The following is a 22,487-nucleotide window of genomic DNA, read 5'->3' as shown; positions in this document are numbered from 1 at the left end:
CATATATATTGCAAACCGCCTAAACGAACTGCAATACGTTTAATTTTTAAAGAAGATTTTGTATCCTTGGTAATTTTTCATAAAATTTAAAGTTAAGGGTTATTGGTGAAGCCATTTTTTACGAAATTTTAACACTTAAATATTATCAAAACTATAAATATAATGAATAAAAGAGATCGGCAATATTGTACATATACCAAGGGGAAACTTGATGCAAAGCATTATAATTTCCTGTTGTATTGCATTAAATAGAAAAAAAGGACTTTGTGGAAAATAAAACAAGATTTTTATAGAAAATCCACAGCCTTTAATACAGAGATTTTTGTTATAATTTTTAAAACATAGATTACTCACTTGCTTTTCTATGATGTGCAAGCGTTTATTTTTTACAAAAAGTTCTGAGCAACCTGTTAATTCTAAAACACCTCGTGCTGAGTAACTAAAGTCGAGCGCACCCTAAAAGGTGTACTTGAAATGGTCCATATTTGTATTTGTTTCAACCTATAACTACATTGATAAACTTGTTTTAAAGAATTTAATGCTAGCACTGCATTCAATAATCCTGTATATATCAGTCACCAAATTGCCAAATATGAGAGTACACGGATAAAGGCTGTAGATTTTCTATGAAATTTCCATATGTTTAGCATTGAATGAACACAAGGGTACATAATCATTTCGTCCGTCTTGTCTTTCGATTTGAAATGAAGTATGAAAAATGTGTAAAAATAGAAACATCTGTGATAAAAATATATGAAAATGTCATCTTGAAAACAAAAAATGTTCTGAAATGGTCAAAATTACATAAAGAGTGGCATGAATTTATTTAGCTAGCTTGAGTAACCATGGTGGTATTGCAAGACCGGCAAAATAAATCAAAGAAATATGTTGTATTACAAGATTGAATAAATTATGAAAATAGTGAGCGAGATTATCATGAAATTTCGCGGTTTACGCATTTTCATTAGGAAGTCAATTGCCTGTTTTGTTCGTTCAATATCAGATTTATTCCAAAATCAAGAAAAAATGTGAGAACTTATTGTACTAGAAAGTCCATATTTGAGATCAAGATACAGTAAATTTACTGTGTTACAGACTTTGGTTAATAAAACGAATAAAAACATAGAAATTTTAAATTAGTTCGTTGAATTATCTATAAATGAAATTGAAAAAAGAAGCCTTTTGACATTTAAATTCAAATAAGTTCAGTACATTTATCCAACCAATTAAATGCTAGCCCATATACCCTATGAAGTTCCATATTCAATTATATTAAAGTGAAGTGCCCTCATTTCAACACTTATTACCATTTTTATGTTATTTTCCTTTAAAGCTTTAAAGTGTATATTATAAAATTGAGAAAGGAAATGTTGAATATGTCAAAGCGACAACCACCCGACCATAGAGCAAACAACAGCCGAAGGCAACCAATGGGTCTTCAATGTAGCGAGAATTCTCGCACCCGTAGGTGTCCTTCAGCTGGCCCCTAAAATATGCATAATATTACAGTGATAATGGACGTCATACTAAACTCCGAATTTTACACAAGAAACTAAAATTTAAAATCATACAAGACTAACAAAGGTCAGAGGCTCCTGACTTGGGACAGGCGCAAAATTGCGGTTGGGTTAAACATGTTTGTGAGATCTCAACCCTCCCCCTATACCTCTAGCCAATGTAGAAAAGTAAAAGAATACGCACATTAAAATTCAGTTCAAGAGAGGTACGAGTCCGATGTCAAAAGATGTAACTAAAGAAAATAAATAAAATGACAATAATACATAAATAACAACAGACTACTGGCAGTTAACTGACATGCCAGCTCCAGACCTCAATTAAACTGATTGGAAGATTATGTCTTCATCATATGCATATCAGGTACAATCCCTCCCGTTAGGGGTTTAGTATCATACTATCATAAAATATATGAGAAGAACATAACCCGTGTCATGCCAACAACTGTTTTTTTTAGAAATAAATGTGTTTAGTTCCGATGCAAAGACCCTATCAGTGAATCAATGTTAAAGCCAAAATATGCAATCTTTAATGACCTGACAACAGTATCGTAACTATATCCCCTTTTAATGAGTCTATTTAAAGGTTTTGTTAGTTTCTGGAGAATACTGACATTTTTGTGCTTTATAAAGAATATTTCCATAAAATTTTGGATGTGAAATACCTGAACGTATAAGATGTCTGCATGTTGAGTTATATTTACGAATTATTTCCTTATACCGGTGATAAAATTTAGTAAATGTTTTGACCAGTTTGTGATATCGAAAACCCGGGTGTAATAATTTTTCAGTAATACATAAATTTCTCTCGCTAAAATCTAATACGTTGTTACATACACGAGCGAATCGTACAAGTTGAGATATATAAACACCATAAGATGGTGACAAGGGAACGTCACCATCTAAAAATGGAAAATTAACAATAGGAAATGAAAAATCATCTCTTTTATCATAAATTTTGGTATTAAGCTTCCCGTTTATGATATAGATATCAAGATCGAGGAAAGGGCAGTGGTCATTGTTATCATTAGCTTTATTTAAAGTAAGTTCTACAGGATAAATTTCTTTAGTATACATACTGAAGTCGTCATTATTGAGAGCCAATATATCATCCAAATATCTAAAAGTATTGTTAAATTTTTGCATCAAATGTTGTTTTGATGGGTCTGTCTTTGCTAATTTTAATCATAAATTGCAACTCATAACAATACAAAAACAGGTCCGCAATAAGTGGTGCACAGTTAGTCCCCATTGGAATTCCAATAACTTGACGATATACGGAATCCCCAAAGCGAACACAAATGTTATCAAGTAAAAATTCAAGCGCATAAATAGTATCAAAGCATGTCCAATTGATATTAGTTCATATTCCCTATTTAGGTAATCAATCAAATTGCAGCAAAAACCGATTACTTTTTATTGACTTTTAAATTTTAATTAAATGATTTAGAAATATATTATTACATTTTTTTTCATAAAACATCAGTAACATTGCATCACGTTAAAAATCACTTAATGTTATAACTTCATCAAAATATGCCACCATTCGCTTGTTCCGTGGAGTATTTGTAGTAGTACTAACACACGTCGAAGAACATGCGATCCATGATATCGATATATCCTGCCCCATAGATGTACTGTATTTCACAAGTACTGATTGTGCTATTGAAGAAGTAAGCACAACATCCAACAAACTGCAAACATTTACTTCCGCATCTGATCAAAGACTTTTCATCTGGGGATGGACTTATGGCTCCACCTAAACATGGTTTATACCGCATGCAATATTTTCTGCCATTTGTAGGAGGATCTGCAATAAAGTTTATAGAAATACATATGAACAGTTCATTCATATGAAGATCAATTGCGCTTGTTTTGCTAACATGCTAAATGTATACTGGACTTTTCCCACCTTAAACTAGCATTGCTATACACCTTTCCTGCATGAATATATTTAAAAGTGAGACCGACAAAAACCAAACAGATATTTCAAAAGATTCAATTTTTTACTCAAAACATAATTTTTCCATCCAATAGACACGAACTTAACATATTATGTCAACTACTGTTGAGCCATAGTTCTGATTTTTTTTGATTTGATTCAAGAAATATAAAGAACATGAGGACACCTATAATTAGTTTTCAGTTTGGATTATAATTCCATGACATTTGAAAAAGTAAAAGCACAAAAATACTGAACTACGAGGAAAATTTAAAAAAAAAATAACCAAAAAACCCTAACATCAAACGAATGAATTGATACGACTTTGAGTTGAAGAGAATGAGTTAAAAAGTAGTCAATTAAATCCATTAAATGTCCGTTTTGCCCTATCTGAAAGAAATAATCAGAATTAATTTGCTTTTTTTTCTCAAGGCTTTTCGAACATTTAAATTGATACGATAATAACGCAACAAAGTTTCCGCTTTTCTACCGACAGAGTAACGTTTCTGTCCTAGACAAACATGATTAACAGATAGTGTAAAATGCCGTCGCTTCTACCAATTAAACAAATTCCCTGATTTCAACCACATTAATTGGTATTTAAGGTTCCACTAAAGTCAAAATATAGGACACTTCATAAACATCTAAACTTTGCCTGTATTTTTCAACCTATAATGAATAAAGTCATAAACTATGAGAACATACATTGTATGTTCATTAAACATACTTTATATATACACATTGTGTAAATTGTAAATAAACTTGAAATTGTTATGTTATGGCCAAGCCGGTTCTTGGGGAAAACACTAAATTTTCAAAAAAATCTGGAGGCCTGCAAGACGACTTAATTTGCTTAAAATTGGTATGGACGAATACTGTTACATGTAATGCAGGGCAAGCGCATGCTGATTTGTCACATACATATGTTTTAATGGCATATTTGTCCAATTTCTGTATTGTACCTTCGATATTCGTTCACTTAGATACATGAAATTATCTGAAACTCGAAAATCAATACATTTTACAAAAAATAATCAACATGCGCTTACCCTGCATTACATGTAATAGTATTCGTCCATACCAATTTTAAGCAAATTAAGTCGTCTTGCAGGCCTCCAGATTTTTTTGAAACTTTATTGTTCACCCCAAGAACCGGTTTGGCCACAACATAGCAATTTCAAGTTTATTTACAATTTACACAATGTGTATATATAAAGTATGTTTAAATGAACATATGTTCTCATAGTTTATGACTTTATTCATTAAAGGTTGAAAAATACAGACAAAGTTTAGATGTTTATGAAGTGTCCTATATTTTGACTTTAGTGGAACCTTAATTCGGGTTTCCGTAAAACGAAACAAATGAAAAAAGTAAATTTATTATTTTGAATTCTTTACCTCTGGTAAAATGCGAAGTCTTATTACGATAACAAACATCAATAAAAATCACTTCTGAAAAATAAATGATAGCTTAACATTATACTATACTGTAGCATTTTAATAATTAATAAAAGCATTGTAATGCTTTTTCAATTTACTATAATCGGAAATCGTATAACTAACCTTGAATAACTGTTGTTGTTTGTATTATTGTAGTCGATTCTGTGACTGTTGTTGGTACATCTAAAACAAAATACAAAATTATGAGTAAACGTCAATAAGACTGTTATTCTACGAATAAAAAAATAAAGCTTTAGGTCGACATGCAATCATTATCTCTTTCTCCCTCTGTGTTAATCTCGATGATTAGTGGCTTGGACAACTGTACAGTTTAATTGAATACCACTAAGATACAATCTCGGAGTATTTATCCAATCATATATCCTATTTTATGTCAGTGTTCATGTCATACAGTAAGAGCATAAACAGTACAGACAAACTATTTTACTCCGATCAGGTATTTGTACAGACTTTATGGATGCTACTTGACTAGTTCTACACTTATGCCATAGAGGTCCGTGTATATCTGCGTCCATTCGTTTGTCATTTATAATTTATATTATAATTCATAAAATATCATAAACAAAACGGACCCGGTCATCATACAAATTTGAAATAATGTCTAATATCAAGGAAATGCATCATATATTGGTAGTTGATGGCAAACTAAAAATCATTCGTAAAGTGAAAAATTGAATATTGATTTACATACTTTCAGACAATAATAATGGTAATGAAAGTTTTGAATACTTTGTTTAACATGTCTAATCGGATAAAACATTATCTTACAGTCAAAATAAAATTCAACAGTCTTACTTTATGTACGTATGTTATTAACTAGTACAAAAGGTACCAGGATTATAATCTAGTACGCCAGACGCGCGTTTCGTCTACATAAGACTCATCAGTGACGCTCATATCAAAATATTTATAAAGCCAAACAAGTACAAAGTTGAAGAGCATTGAGGATCCAAAATTCACAAAAAATGTGCCAAATGCGGCTAAGGTAATCTATGCCTGGAACATGAAAATCCTTAGTTTTTCGATAAATTCAAAGTTTTGTAAACAGAAAATTTATAAAAATGACCACATTATTGATATTCATGTCAACACAGAAGTATTGTTTACTGGGCTGGTGATGCCCTCGGGGACGAAACGTCCACCAGCAGTGGCATTTACCCAGTGGTGTAAATAGTTATCAAAGGTACCAGGATTATATTACGCCAGTCGCGCGTTTCGTCTACACAAGACTCATCGGTGACGCTTACAAGCCATGAACGTACCATGTTATGTTGACTTAAGACTAGAAGAACAATCGATATTCAAAATTCTAATTTCAGTAATTGATGTTTGAAATTTAATAGCGATTGAAATATAAGATGAAAGCTCTTTAAAAATCCGTGTCATGAGTAAAACGACATGTTACCATCGTGATATTTGACACATTTATTGAACAAAATATAATTTACCTTCGGTTATCTGACAGATCACATTCTTTGACCAACCACATGTTGCATCGTTCCATCCGTCTGGCCACAACTCAATACAATCTTCGTCAAATGTCCATTGGTCTGGACTGCCTAAACCACAAAATAATGATATATTATATCGAAATTGAAAAAGTCGACAAACTTTCACCAGAAAGCAACAGCTATTTTACAATTAACAATTAAAATTTAATCTAGTGACATCCCAGCAGAATACACACATATGTGAATGTCCACTAATAAGTTCAAAAATTTAGATTTCAGATATTGGATACTTTCCATCGATTATTTTTTACCGACATGATTTTTCTAGCTATTGTTCGAAACATATATTGTACCTGTTTTCCATCCTACTTCAGCTGGTTGTAACACAGACGAATCTTGCCATACATACACTCCTTCGGTTTGTTTATCATCCAGTCCTATCCAGGAACTTCCTATGCCCTTTCTAATAAAATTATTTTGCTACATCAAAACAGTAAACACATAACATAATATCAAATCTGCAGGAACATATAATTAACTCATACTTTAGATATAATTATTGCCACTGTCCATAAACATAATTTGAAATAGTTAAGAGGATGGCCATGGAAAAAATAGGCAGTGGATGGCACATGACATATTTTGTTTTCAAAATTTTTCCATCTATTTCATATCACGAATTCGTTCTTTCTCAAAGTTAAATTTTGCCTTTTTATTAACTGCAACAAATCAAAAGAAAAAAAATACATAGAAAGCACTGAAAATTAATTGAAAAGAGGAGATAATTCTTCATTTTGTACAACATTTTGTTGCGTTGTTAGTGAACTTAAAAATAATTTTCTGAGCCAACCACTATTGATTCAAAAATATCTTTGACATATATATAGTTTGTATGATGTAAACATTGCATTGGAACCAAAAACTCAGTGGGAAAATAATTATGTTGTGCCACCCATATCATAGAATTTTCTTGATATTTACTTGAGACAGCCTCTTAAAGTAACACCAGCAGCACCTGCATACGGGGTATATATCTCTCAATTGATACGATATTCCCGTGCTTGCATTTCCTATCATGATTTTCTTGATAGAGGGTTATTGCTCACAAGGAAGCTATTAAATCAAGAGTTCCAAATGGTGAAGTTGAAATCATCCCTTCGTAAATTTTACGGACGCCATCACGAGTTGGTTGACCGTTATGGAATAACCATTTCACAAATGATATCGGATATGTTCCTCAGGTCGTAACTACAATCCCCTTCCCTTTCATGAATTTGACCTACCGAATTAGACTATTTACCGGATTTGTAATCACATAAGCAAAACGACGGGTGCCGCATGTGGAGCAGGATCTGCTTACCCTTCCGGAGCACCTGAGATCACCCCTAGTTTTTGGTGGGGTTCGTGTTGTTTATTCTTTAGTTTTCTATGTTGTGTCATGTGTACTATTGTTTTTCTGTTTGTCTTTTTCATTTTTAGCCCTGGCGTTGTCAGTTTGTTTTAGATTTATGAGTTTGACTGTCCCTTTGGTATCTTTCGTCCCTCTTTTATACATAACAAGCTTTCAATTTGGTATGCCAAATGTGCTGTTCGATCACATAAGCTACGCGCTCGAATCCAATCTCATTGATGCGATGTTCTAATACGCTAAATTACCCTAGGGAGTGTAGCGTATCAGAACATTGGATTTTAATGAGATTGGCTCAAATCAAAACAGTTAAAATATCAATAATACCTAGAGGCAGATAAAATCAGTACATAGTTTTCAAGATGACGTAAGATGAGTTGGAGTATATCCCTTAGCCACCATTTTGGAAGGGTAAAATGTTACTTTCCCTTTTTGACTAACCAGAATGTTTTCAAAATGACGCGGTTTGAGTATTGTAGTATTTCCTGTGGCTGCCATTTTTGAGGGATATCATGTTGATTTGTCTTATTTGACCACACAAATTTAGTGTGAAAAGAAACCCTTATTTGATCGTAGTGCTGAAGGAAAATTTTAGGAAAGCAGAATGAAATTCTAATAGTTACGAAAACAAATGTTCTTCAGTCAAGTTGTCAATACAATAAGTTAAATATGGTTGATTTTTGAACGCATATAGAACTAAAATATGGAGACAAAAGGATATAATTATGGCTAAAATTGTGTCAATTAAAGCCTTTTTGTGAACTGAAATCACAAGGCAAAATATCAGACCTTTGTTTTAAACAATATATACCCTTACTGAATGAAACATATTCGTCAACCTTTTTGTGTTCTGTTCAAGTGACTTAGATCTAGCTAAGAAAATAAAAACAATCTTATGTTTATTGTTAATATGAACTCGGTTAGCGGACATTTTTGTTGTTCGTTTTTTTGTAATCATTATTATTTGATGGTTTTGCATGTTTCGTATAAGTATCGAACTCAAATGTCTTCACAACTATTAGGTATAGAATAAATATAATCAACAAATTAAAAGCAAACACATAACATCTTCCTGCTAAAGGTAAAATCACAAAAATACTGAACTCCGAGGAAAAAATGGCAGTTTGAGGAGCATCAGTCACTGGTTTCTTATTAGAGATTTCACAAAATTCAAGTAATTACTAAAAACACTACGCTGTTATCACTAAATTTAAGTAATTAATAAAATAAAAAAACACTTCGCAGTTATCACTAAATTCCTATGATCATTGAAAAATATACGCAGTTAAGTATTGATCCTTGATGTTGTTATATTCCGACGATGTCTGATCAAAAATTAGAATACCTCATGAAAAAGCTGATAGGATGATAATCTGACAGTGCAAATACGCATCATGATTGTATTCTAAAATTTGCATTCGATATTTATTTTGATTTCCGGGGTAAAAATTTGACGAATGACAAAAATATATATCCCATTTCATATATAATGACGAAAAACGACACGTTTGCAAGCTACAATAATTTTGTCAGGCAATTTTATTTTTTGATTTATTTATCAGAATGAAATGTTAGCTGTGTGAGGATGAGGAAAACCAATTCATCATTCTGATAAAAAAAAGTTTCGGAAGGAAATGGGTGCCTTTGAAGGGTAGTTTTTTTATTATTTAAAAAAAAGGATATGCTATCCAAAATGCCACTTCGATCTCTTGAGGTTATTTTTCAATATTAGGACCTAGATATTAAACTGTTGCAAATTGATAGACATATAAACCTTGGTGCCAAAATTGGATTTTAAATATAAAAAGACAGAAAATGGTTAAATAAAATATATATCCTGTAGCCGAGTCATTATATTATCAAGCCGATTGCGATGTACACTCGAAACTATTCACAATCGTCCTGTTCCATAGCGCGTTGATCGATAAAGAGGTTCGGGAATTATCTTTGTTGTGTTTTTATAACGGACATTCGGATCATTTGATTAGAATTAAGCCATAATTGTTGTTGACATTCCAATAACTGATTTTTTTCTCTCCAAAGATCTATTATTATGAAAAATAAAATAAATTGCAAGTTGGATGAAAATTTTGGTTAGTTTGCTTGTCAAATATTAGTTTTCAATGGGTTATTATACAAAGATTAGTAATTATTTGAAAACGAGGTTCATAAATTTAATGACTTATTCTAATTGAAATTTTGTGAGCCTACCATATTTGGACATATTTCAGGCTTAACTCACTTAAACATCATTATGACTAGCAACATCAAATGTGTGTTAAATATTAATCAGTATTGTCTAGAATTTTTGTTTACATATTTTTCTTATTTTAAAAAAAATTTACCAAAGAATAAGTCGAGTAACTCAAAATTAAGATATGTCGAAATTGTGCGTCAAGACGTTGTAAAACGTTGTGTCTATTGGCTGCACTTTGCAAATACATCTGTTTCACAAACCACCCCTTTTTTGCGAGATATATAATATTCATAGATATTTTTTTTTTTTTTTACCTAGTGGTTTCCAGATATGATCCCTATGTTTCATATCATAGCCAGGATAGTTACATAACTTGGGAGTATTAAAAATATAAATTACCATAAATAACAGCCGCCTTGAATTCTTAGGAAGATCCAAAGTGAAGGATGGGGTAAAACAGAATTTGAGTATAAGTTTAAACTTTAAGAAGTTCGGGCAATATAAATGTTAAAAAAATACGGCACATCCTTATATTTTGACCTTTGAAATGAATAGAGCTTTCCATCATAGAGAACAAATATTTACAAAAGTTCAGAGTGGAACAGTTTTATGTTTTATCCGTAAAAGCACTTTCCATAGGAAATTGCCTTGTCTATATATACAGAAATGCAATCTATACAAGGTAAAAATGAAAAAAAATATATTGGCAATTAGGTAAATAAATCACATCAATCAAATGGAGATTATTCTATTTTTCAATTTTTTATTTTTAAAAAGTGACCTTTATTTAGTTTAACACACACAGATTTAAGTCCATATACCCGACAATCCATACTATGACTGTCTTCGGTAAATGATATAACATAAGAAATGACATTCAATTTAATGACAATTGTTTTTTGATAATTTTATACCTAAACACAGCAACATAAATTCAATTTCAAACCTTCCACTTCTGTACTTTGATTTTTTAATGAACTATCGTAATTCTTATAATGAACTATCGTAATTCTTTTAATGTCCATACTAGTAGAATGGGTCAAATATTGCAAAGAGTATCATATTTAAAAACTCATTTAAATTTTGATATCTGTTTTATTTGTACGGAAATGTAGTATTGATTAATTGTATGTTGTAGGAACCTATACAAACACAACTGTCATTTGGACGTAGACAAACACTTACAATAGTTCGATAGACAACGGGTCAACAATGGATAAATGACTATTTTAATCGTGTTGTGACTATCGAATAATATCCTTATACGATATATATTTTTTATCGTAGAAGGTGTCAGATCTAGACAATACATACAATCGGATCTTCCCTTTCCGTATCAGCGCTATGATTATGCCTTTGTTTGATGACATATTAACATATTCTATTGCTTTTGAAATATATCTTTTTGTCTTTGTATGAAATGTGTTCCTAGTAGAACACGTAAAATTATCAATTACCGTCGTAATAAAATTTGTCACGATAAAGTTTAAAGACAGATAATTGATTTTAATTAATAATGAAAAACCTTCACTTCAATCTGTAAAACACTCTGTTTAATTGTCTAAATCATAATCAATGGCTTAGTTCCTCTAAATTATTTCTTTGTAGAATGTGTTTATGAATAGATCATTTAATAAAATTTTGGTACGCAAGCACTATGTCTTGTTTGTACTACCAAATATATATTTTCATCTAACAACAAGATTTGCTTACGCTTTTTAATCATCACTCTGCAAGTCAACATAACAATAATGACCATAAATGTAAAACAAAGAAGCCATTGATAACATTGAAACAGAAAAAGGGCTACAGTCAAAGAACAAAGGTACCCGCACCAATAAGCTGTTATATGCTTTAGAACATTATTCTTCTCTAAAAAACACTTCGTAAATAAGATATATCATTCAAACAAACATCATTATGTTTCAAGATTTTTCTTTCTGATCCCGGTGCAAAAAGTACAAACAAAGATACTGAAGAAATCACATTATAGTGTGCCAGAATATACAAAGAGAATTGGTACAACGTAATTTAAGGTAATTTTAGGTAACCAATAAAAAAGTAAACCAAAACAAAATTGATAGTGACTATATATAAAAGGAATATGTAGAATGACTGCCAATGCGATAAATCTCCACAAGAGACAAAATAGCACAGTCATTAGCAGATTAACAGGTCGTTGTACGTTCTTCAACAATGTGCAAAGCCAATATCGGATAGTCAGCTATAAAAAGTTTCGAAATCACAAATGTAAATCAATTCAAACGAGGAAACTAACGTCATAAGTATGTAACACGCCAACAAACGACCAACCGCTGAATAACGGGCACCTGACTCGGGACAGGCACATACATACAGGGGTTTGCGGGGTTTAACATGTAAGCTGGATCGTAACCCTGTCTCTAACTTGGGACAATTGTTTAACATTACAACATAAAAAAACAGTCCCAAAAGACATAACTAATCAGATTGATAGAAAGAAATACATAAAACAATTACCAATGGTTATGCACAGGGGCCTGATAAAAGATGTTTTATATCTAGTGTTTTCATAGGATTCATTGAGATACCATTGTGTTAAAATACATTTCCGGAGCCACTGAGATTTAAGGCTACATATAATATAATATAATTGTTAACGATGATCTTGCACTCTCCAAATTTTGAGCTTTTACTTTTTTTCGAAAATACAAGACAGCTATCAATATGGAACACTGTTTGATAAAGGGCTATGTCGGGGAAACCAAAAAAATAGATTAGAAAACATCACGTGGGCAATAATCGATGCAAAAACCACGTGGAGAACATACTGTCAAACATACTAACATTTATATTGGTAAAACATCTAATATTCACAATGTCTTGTGTCAACACCTATTACAATTAAAAATTATAGAATTTGATAAATATAACGATTTTAAAGCTGATATCTGTTTAGGTTTAGCATACTATAGCAAAATTGGTTTTATAAAACAATATTTTCCATTACTATATATTATGTATACGGAGAATGATTTTATAGTTCCTGTTCAGTACAAAAGATCAAAATGGATTCGAAATGAATTCACTCGTATATTAACACTTTAACAAAACCTTTTTTTTATTGTGTTTTTTGCTCTTCGATTGTTTTTTTTAATGATGGAAACTGTTTCATTTAATAAAAACTAAGGTAATGTAACTAAAATGTCCAGAAATGTTTCTTGTGGATATAATAAAAGGCGTACTTTTGGAGAAAGTAACACACTATAGAAAAGTTTCGACTCTTAGATTACCCACTGACTTGACAAAGCCAACCAGACAGGGAAATAATCTTCCAACTGAATACATGTATATGTATATATATGAAGGAAAACCACTTCATGTATTACATATACAGGTAGACTTCATATTTTAAAGTCAGATTATTTTTTGGTTATGAGAGAGCTGTCTACTTATTCCATCATATCAATTTTCATGTTTTCTGACTCAAATCAATTTATAATATCTTTTCCATACTGATAGCAAATCATCATATACGGATGTGTATGCCGTAGAAAAATTTATTTGAATATATAAAAAAAGATAGATGGTAAAGTTTACGTCCGTTATTCTTTCGTTTCAAGACGTTTTGAAGAACCCCAACCACTTTTAATAAAGCACAAACAAGTGTCTTTGAGCAAAAGATGAAATATCCTGGTTAGGTAACATGCCTTTATAATGAGTAAAATGTTAGATGTAGAAATAAGTGGATTTCTGGATGTCGAGTTATGATTATGACTATGAAGAACATTTTGAAATAGCAATCAGCGGTTATTTCAAATTTTTAGTGTACAAATCAAAACAAAACTATATGCATTAGCATTGGGGGGGGGGGGGGGGGGGGAATTTCCCATAAATGTTTCAACAGATACTTGGGAGAGAAGTCTATTTGTATTTTATCATCATAATTGATTTAAAAGTCAATTTGTCTCGACTAACCAGTTTTCCCAATGGGGTAGTAATTTATTAACTTCATATTAATTATACATATACTAGTATTGTAATGACATAGAACAAAGATATGTTTTTGCAACCACATAAATTCACGCCTGACAAATTGGAGAATATAAATGGATATGGATACTGTAAGAACAGGACATTTTATAAAATATTGCTTATTTCATGATATACAAATTTAAAAAAAAAAACAGAACTTAAAGTATGTTTCAATGTTTCAATGATCTTTTTATTCAATTGCTTGCCAACGTAATTTACACATTATATAGTGCTTTTAATTTCCCGTTATGTTAATTTTGGGGGATCAGATAATATTTCAACCTAACAGTCATTCAAAAAAAACACCTCATACAGGACACCTGTTATTTTTATTTCTAGGAAAATAGCATTAACGGGTTTGTTTTCCTACATCTTTAGGTTTAGTCACGTTTCTCCAACATTTGATAATTAGACTAAAACAACATTAGGGATTAGGGGGTCCTCATAAGGACTGGCATCGTGATAATTACATGTAATTCACCTTTATCAGGTCTTAACTTAAATATTGTAAAAAGGGATATTGTTCATTTTTTTTTTATATCAAAACATTTACAAACCATATATTTTTGGTCGAGTATAACCCGAAACTGTTACGTAATTATTTTCATCCGTATTTGATTTACAGCATTAAAAGAGTTATTCAACAAAAAAATCCTTATGTAGACAAGGGAAATCTTATTCAAACTGAAAATTTCATAAATAAATATCAAGAAATAATCTCGAAATCATTTTTTTAAAAGATTTTCTTTTATTAAAAGTAACATGAAAAATCGAAATGTTTACTGACTGTACTTCATTTTAGTAATTTATTCTATTACTTGAAATATTTTTGTATTTGTGTTACATGTAAATGCAAAACAGCAAAGTTTTATTTATGTAAAAAGTCACCGAAAGCTATTGTCTTCTAGTGCCAAGAACCATATATCTACTTAGTCGTTCTGTCTGTATATCACAAGAGCCGAAGCCAGTTTTCATGGTATGCTGTCTTAGCAGATGTAAGAGTCCGTCTTATATCTGTCCACTTTTTCCACGAAAACGGAGCTGATACAAATTGGGTACATCACGTCGCGTCGTGATCTATATAGTGTTTAACTGTGGGAACTGGCTTAGTGAATATTGTGCACTAGTGACTACTAGTATTTTCGATTTGTACAATTAATGCAAGTTGACTAAGCTTTTAAAGAAACTGTATCGGTGATAATAAGCTGCGTTTTGTACTTTTATATAAGCTTAATGACTCAAGATATTTAAATTTTTAATAGCTCTCAAAATACAAAATGTTAATTTTTATTCAAGATCGAAACATTGTAATCTATAATGCATTACTATGAAAAATAGACAAAATTATATTAAAAAAGCAAAAAAATTGCTTCCAGCTGTACGGTAACGGATACTGGATGTGTAGTGATTGAAAATTTAGTCTCAGAAAAAAGAAGATGTGGTCTCTTGTGAATAGTTTTCTCATTGGCAATCATACCACATCTTCTTTTTTATGTATAATTGTTAACTCTAATGTCATTTGGTCTCTTGTAGAGAGTTGTCTTATTGTCTATCATACCATGCAGTCTTTTTTTATATAAATAAAAAAATATATCACTGTGTTAGATTATATCGACATTTACAATTTTGGGAGACTATTAAAAATATATATATCTTCAAAAAATATATACCTTTGTAACAATATTTTGGTTAAGAACAGGTGAATTACAGGTAGATGTCAAGATCCAGTTCTTAAGAGGACCCCATAATCCCTAATGTTATTTTAGTCTAATTATCAAATGTTGGAGAAACGTGACCACACCCATCTTTACAATCTTTTGATAGGAAAATATCTGTTTAACAATTCTTTTCTCACTTAATTACGGAATGGTACTTTTTTTAGGATGAATTTACCTGTGAGTTTTTTTTATCATTTTTTTTAAATATCGCTTACTTTTATGAACACGATAACAGAGAGAAGCTGTATATAGGAAAAGTGACGAGCAAAATAGAATCTACCTTTGGAGTCTCTAGTTTCATTGTATGTAAGTATCGATAATTCAATCTGAATTGCTTATGTTGTAACATGAAGTAATATAACTTTATGCATTATACAAGTGTAATGAAACTGCATTTGGGTTTTGGACTTTCGTATGTGTCTCACTGTCACATACATTTCAAATACAAGTAAAACGTTATAAAAATGAATTATCAAATCCAGAAACAGCTCAAATAATGTACTGCAATTCTTCATAGATTGGCAGGACACAAACTCTGTCATTTCCGCTTTTGTTTTTAAAATACATGAAATAATAATTATCTACTAAAAAGAAAATAACATTTTCTTACTCTGTAAATATATCAAAGACCTAACTAACAGTTGTTCCAAAAAAAACCCCATACAGGTCACTTGTTATTTTCATTTCTATGGAAACTAGTATAAACGGGTTTGTTTTCCTACTTCCTTTTGCAATCTTTTGGTAAGCAAATGTCTATTTAACAATTAGAACGTATGTCTAAGAGATACGTTAACAGAATAACGCTTTCAAATAGGTTCTATTCTCACTAAATTACGGTATGGATTTATTGACCTGTGATTTTTTTGTCATTTTTTTTAAATTTCGCTGGCTTTTATGAAAACGATGATAGAGAGAAAATATAAATAGAAAAAGTGACGACCAAAATAAGATCTACTTCTTATTATTGTGCTTCCCTTTGATGACGACTTTTGTATTTTTTTGCGCTTTTACCTTATTTCATGAATAGTTATAATAATTTAAAAGGTAGATAGACCCTTTGAAAAGAATAAATGATCAGCAGGACAAGATCAACAAGTAAGTCAATATGATCCAAATATTCAGTAGACTACTTATTGACATTTTTGTACTTTTGTGATGATGTTTACAAAAAATTGGACATTGTTGGAAATGCAGTTGGGTGAGATATGCTCTTTGGAGCCTCTAGTTTCATTGTGTGTCAGTATCGATAGTTCAATCTGAATTGTTTTTGTTGTTACATGGATAAGTATAAATTTATGACTTTATCAACAAGTGTAATTAAACTGCATTCGGGTTTTGGTCTTTCATATGTCTTACAGTCACATAAATTTCAAAAACGAGTACAGCATTATAAAAATAGATTATCAAATCCAGAAATAGATCTAAGAATGCAGTGCTGCAGGTTCGCAGGACACATTTTCTGTCATTTCCAATTTTTTTTATTAAATTATTAAAAATAATACTTCACTACAAAATTTAATATAACATTTTCTTACTCTGTAAATATATTAAAGACGTTGTTTTTCTCTGTTGGAGTTTTTGGGTGCACAAGAAGTGAACTCCTGTCGATACACCACTGAACTGCATCATCCCACGATCTTGAAACAGCAGCGTCTGCTAAATAGCATATTCCATTTCTTAAAGACCAGTTGCTGTCGGGACAGGCTGAAAAAAAAGATATGAAATAACGTATATTATGCATTTGAAAACATATTTCATGGTTAGTTGTGGTAATAAGATACAAAGAGACAAGAGCGAGCCAATTTCTCAAGCTGCTAGGCAATGAAATTTGGAGTGATCTCAGGTGCTCCAGAAGGGTCGGCAGATCCAAGGCATTAGCTAAAACAATACCGCCCTCGTTTCTGGTGTATAAATAAAATGTATGTAGCTACCATATTATTTTTCCGATGTTTAGTCATAGCTCAAAAAGCTAAAGATGTATTCAAAATTTCACCAAAAGCTGTGATATATAATCCATTAACTGTTCATTGCTAAATAGCAAGTAGATTCATTTATGTTTCAAAATGTAACATTTTAATTAGGATCAAGTAGGGACAGTCTTGACTCACATTTTCATAATGAAAAAAATAGATAGTGTAAAGCACAAAATTTGAAAAAGAAAAAATGTCAAATGCTAATTGAGCCATTTGAGGGATACATATTTGAGGTAGTCAATATAAAAAAGAAGACGTGGTATGATTGCCAATGAGACAACTATCCACAAAAGACCAAAATGACACAAACATTAACAATTATAGGTCATTGTACGGCCTTCAACAATGAGCAAAGCCCATACCGCATAAAGTCAGCTATAAAAGGCCCGATAAGACAATGTAAAACAATTCAAGCGAGAAAACTAACGGCCTTATTTATGTAAAACTATGAACGAAAAAAAAATATGTAACACATAAACAAACGACAACCACTGAATTACAGGCTCCTGACTTGGGACAGGCACATACATAAATAATGTGGCGGGGTTAAACATGTAATGACGTTTAATACGCTCTTTATCAAAGTCATTTCTTTTTCAGTAAATTGTAATTTTCTTTAAGTTACTTTTAAGTCATCATTGTTTAGGCATGGCATTTTGTTACTATAATTATTATTATTCTTCGTAGAACATATATATCACTTGCAAGCTTGTTCAATATAAAGTTCTACTCGGGACAATATTCCCCAATATTCATAAAATAACTATTTTTATTATTGTGCTGTCTCTTATAAAAAAAGGAAAAATTGATAACTTTTCGAAACATTTTTGTCACGTTTCCGGATTTAAAAAAACGCTGGAAAATATACTGATCACAGCTTGTTAGTTACGATACCGATTTTTTTCCGGCTAATTGTAATGGACCAAGCATTACCTTTATAGTGTAACAACTACGAATTAGGGCCCGGTCAGATAGAACACACAAGAAAGTAGAACATATTGTAATAAAAAAAAATCCTTCACATGTGTAACTTTAAAAATATTTTGAATAGTTTGTCAATTTTGGTATTAAATCAAAGCGGAAAGGCTGCTGTTTATTCTGAAACACTTTTTTATTGATAATTTATGAAAATATGTCTCGGAATACATGTCGACCCATTTTTGTACCTTAGTAAGATTTGTAATTTTGCTGATGAAGTATTGACTAGTAGTAATATTGTCAATATGAACAAGATAACAACGAAGCTACCAATAAATTTTTAGCGAATTCTGTTTAATGCGTTTGCGCTTTTTATTTCGAGATTTGATAATGAACTTCCCGATTAGAATTTTCCTTTTGGTTCAGTATTTTTGTAATGCAACTTTTTGCATGCTCTAGAAAGAATAATCTGTATAGATTGAATGTTAATATCGAGTTCTTTGAAAAATATATAGTATTCAATATTTTTTTATTAAATTTAAAGGCAATTTAATTTAAAAAAATCTTAGTAATCTATTATACATTTATTTGCTGTCAATTAATCGAAACTGTCTGCTTTCCTGTTGTTTCTTTGAATTGAAAGAGCATGTCATATACTTAAGGATATTGCTAGTATTGATATTCATCTACGGGGCCTGGAATTTTCGTCAACCATCACGATTCACTAGCATGATAATGTAAAAAAATAAAAACATCTGAAATCTATAACTGAATAAAACAGAATGTGGATAAAGTAATTCATTATGATATTCATAAGATCTATACGTTAAACATTATAACATACACGAGGAACGTAGACATAAAGCAATGAAAAGACCACTAGCTATCAAAAGTCATGTTCACCGATTTGACTCAACTGTTCTTAATTTAGATTTTTTACCATGTAAAACTTTAATCAAAATTAAAAGAGTCTAAAATAAACTTCTTTACGGCTCGATAATATTCAGCTTCGTTTTGTGTGTATTTGAGTCTAGACGCCATCTAGTTAACAAATCGAATTGACCTCCGAAGATTGCCGATAGTCATATAATAGTTTTCAAAGGTACCAGGATTATAATTTAGTACGCCAGATTTAACTTTGTTTGACTTTCTATGTTGACATTCTTTTACATAAGATAACCGAACATGCATACTTCATGCGTTATCAATCTTTAGCTAGAGGCTTAATTGAAGTTCACACGAATACGGACTCCATAAAATCAAATTATTCACGTACAAGTGAATTTTTTATCATCAATGTTTCTAACAAAAATAAGGATTATTTTGACAAAACAATCGAACCATACAGGCTGCTAAAATTGAATTATTATTTCAGCATTTTACTTTTTATAAATGATTGAAACATTTAAAAAATCGTATTCAAGATAGTGCCCCTTTAAAAAACATGAATTCAGAAGAGAATAAAAATAAAATACCGTTTTCCTTTATTCATTATATTACTTTAAAATACTAACATAAAAGTTGACGTATATACATTAGAGATTTTTTTTTAAATTCTAGAATACAAGATTAGAGGTTCACTGTATTTAAGGCATTTGCTTCAAGAAAAGCTTAAATTCTCAACGGGACAACAAGTTATATAAGCATCATTGATGTAAAAAAGAAAGCCATGAAAGCAAATAAAAAATTGATAGAGCTTTTAACTATAGACTTTTAAAAAAAAATACATTTCATTCATATCAAATCTAATATTTATCAAATTATGTCGTTTTTGTTTACAGATTCATTGATAGGAACTTAAACTATATAAAAAATAAAAAAAGGCATGCAAAGAAATAATCAAAAAGACTTAACTTGGTCATATTTTTGAATAACGTGATAAAGTATTCCGTTAAGTGGTTGGTATTCATATGTTGCCTCACTGAGCTCCTATCACTTCAGATTTGCGCTTTCACTGTAATTAATCAGTGCTAAACAATACAAATACCGTAAAAATTTAAGATACCAATAAATCATTTTAATAGTTACTGATGTATTGAAAAACAAATGTCTCAAAATAGTTCAGATTTGTCAAGATGCACTTTTTTTAAAACAAACATTAAAGAAATCTTTGTCCTTCTCAAGACATATTGTGCTTAAATTCAACACTGTAATCTTATGCCGAAATGGACTACAAACGAGGTGCATGTTTTCCCTAATATATCATTTTTTCCTTCTTTTCTTTCTTTTGTTTTATTGCAATCAATTGGCTCTTTAGAGAAAAAGTAAAGACTCACAAATAACTAACTAATAAGCAAATATGTAGTTGACAAAAACGATTTTCTATAACGATTTCTATAACGATATATTTGGATTGCAAAAAAAAATTCAAAAAGGCAGATGTTTAAATTAAAAAAAACTTGGGGCATCGCACACAATCGCGAATTCCTGATGGTATATTGAAATCTACTCGGGAGTAAAGCCAAACAGATAGGACACAGTGAATTCTATTCTAAATGCATTATTTGATATGACATACCTGTTTTACTTTTTTGTTAGCTATACAATAATTATGTAATTTTGCTTGTAACGCGACTTCTAATTGGCTGACATTGATTTGTCATATCAACTAATAGACATAGATTTGTCATGTGACCGTGATGTCATCAATTTTTTTCCATGATTTATTCGGGCGTAAAATGGAATTAAGAATTAAATTATTACATAAAAAATGTGGTGCATACTTTAAAATAACCACTTTTTTTAATATTATTTCTTCATAGCCAGAAAAATATTACAGTCACTCCTTATCATTTATAATAATTTAACTATTTTCTGAATTTATTTGTAATTCAACTGGTGGAATTGATAGAAGATACTCATTAGTTCTGATAATTCAAAAAATAATAATAGACATTCATTAGTTCTGATACTTATAGTAAAGTCACCACATTTAAATTTGCCTGTATCGCTGCAAAACTAGAAATCTCCTCTGTGGCTGTTTTACTTATGCCATGTGTATTTTTTTTTTTTTTTTTTAAAATAAAGTCATTACTGATACCAGGATCGAAATTAAGCACATTCGCAAGACGTTCGTTTGGTCTACAAAACACTCATCAGTGACGCTCGAATAAAAATGATTTTTAAAAGGCCACATGTAGTACACGGTTGAATAGCATTTAGGATCAACAACGGGTGCTGTTTTGCTGGCGCATACTTATTCTTAATTTTGATCACAGTTAAAACCAAAATATTCTTGCACATTTACTGTCTATCTTTAGGTTCTTTATTTGTTATTCAGTCAACATTTCTAAGAATTTTAACTTACTAGTGAAGGTGTTTTCCACTCGTAGCATCAACATCAGATATATAAGATCAATTCTACGATTCCACATCTTCTTTTCTTGATCTTTTTATTTTCATACGGAAATACAAATAAAAGAAATTGTTATGATATCTGAATATATTAATTAATAAATGAGTAGTAAGCTGTCACTTGAATCACTATGATATTTTGATATTTTACTTCTCTCCTTTAAATATATATTTCCACTGTAAAATAGTATAACATATACGATTAGAGATTATTCACTTATGATTGTTGTTAGCCAAGCAAAGAAAACATAAGTACGGTTGAACTAGTTCGTAACTTAGAGGTAAATGCATATACTAGATATGTTTATAATTTGAAATTAATACTACTATTAGTGCAAAACTTTTCACACCAGCACCTCAATATCATACCCTATCAACTTTTCCGTGGAACCATTGTTAATTTTAACAAAGCTTAAAACTCCGACATATCTGCACTAAAACAGAAAAATCTATGATAGTTTTCGCAATTAGATAATTTAACAAGTAAGTTTATCAATAGCTGACTGGTACAAAAATCAATCATGCTATTCAAAGGTT

General features: G+C 30.7%; 1 protein-coding gene across 1 annotated transcript; it reads right to left on the bottom strand.

Moving 5' to 3' along the window:
• Positions 1 to 3,006: 3,006 nt before the first annotated feature.
• LOC134710780 (CD209 antigen-like protein E) lies at positions 3,007 to 21,984 on the bottom strand. The gene is made up of 6 exons (XM_063571181.1): positions 21,904 to 21,984; positions 17,241 to 17,409; positions 6,722 to 6,831; positions 6,366 to 6,476; positions 5,020 to 5,079; positions 3,007 to 3,324 (listed from the first exon to the last, which is right to left on the bottom strand). Exons 1-6 carry the CDS (start codon positions 21,968 to 21,970, stop codon positions 3,092 to 3,094), a joined length of 750 nt encoding a protein of 249 aa, XP_063427251.1. The 5' UTR covers positions 21,971 to 21,984; the 3' UTR covers positions 3,007 to 3,091.
• Between the last annotated feature and the right edge of the window lie 503 nt (positions 21,985 to 22,487).

Source organism: Mytilus trossulus, chromosome 1 (assembly GCF_036588685.1).
Source record: "Mytilus trossulus isolate FHL-02 chromosome 1, PNRI_Mtr1.1.1.hap1, whole genome shotgun sequence".
NCBI lineage: Eukaryota > Metazoa > Mollusca > Bivalvia > Mytilida > Mytilidae > Mytilus > Mytilus trossulus.
This window is presented reverse-complemented; position numbering and strand designations above follow the sequence as displayed.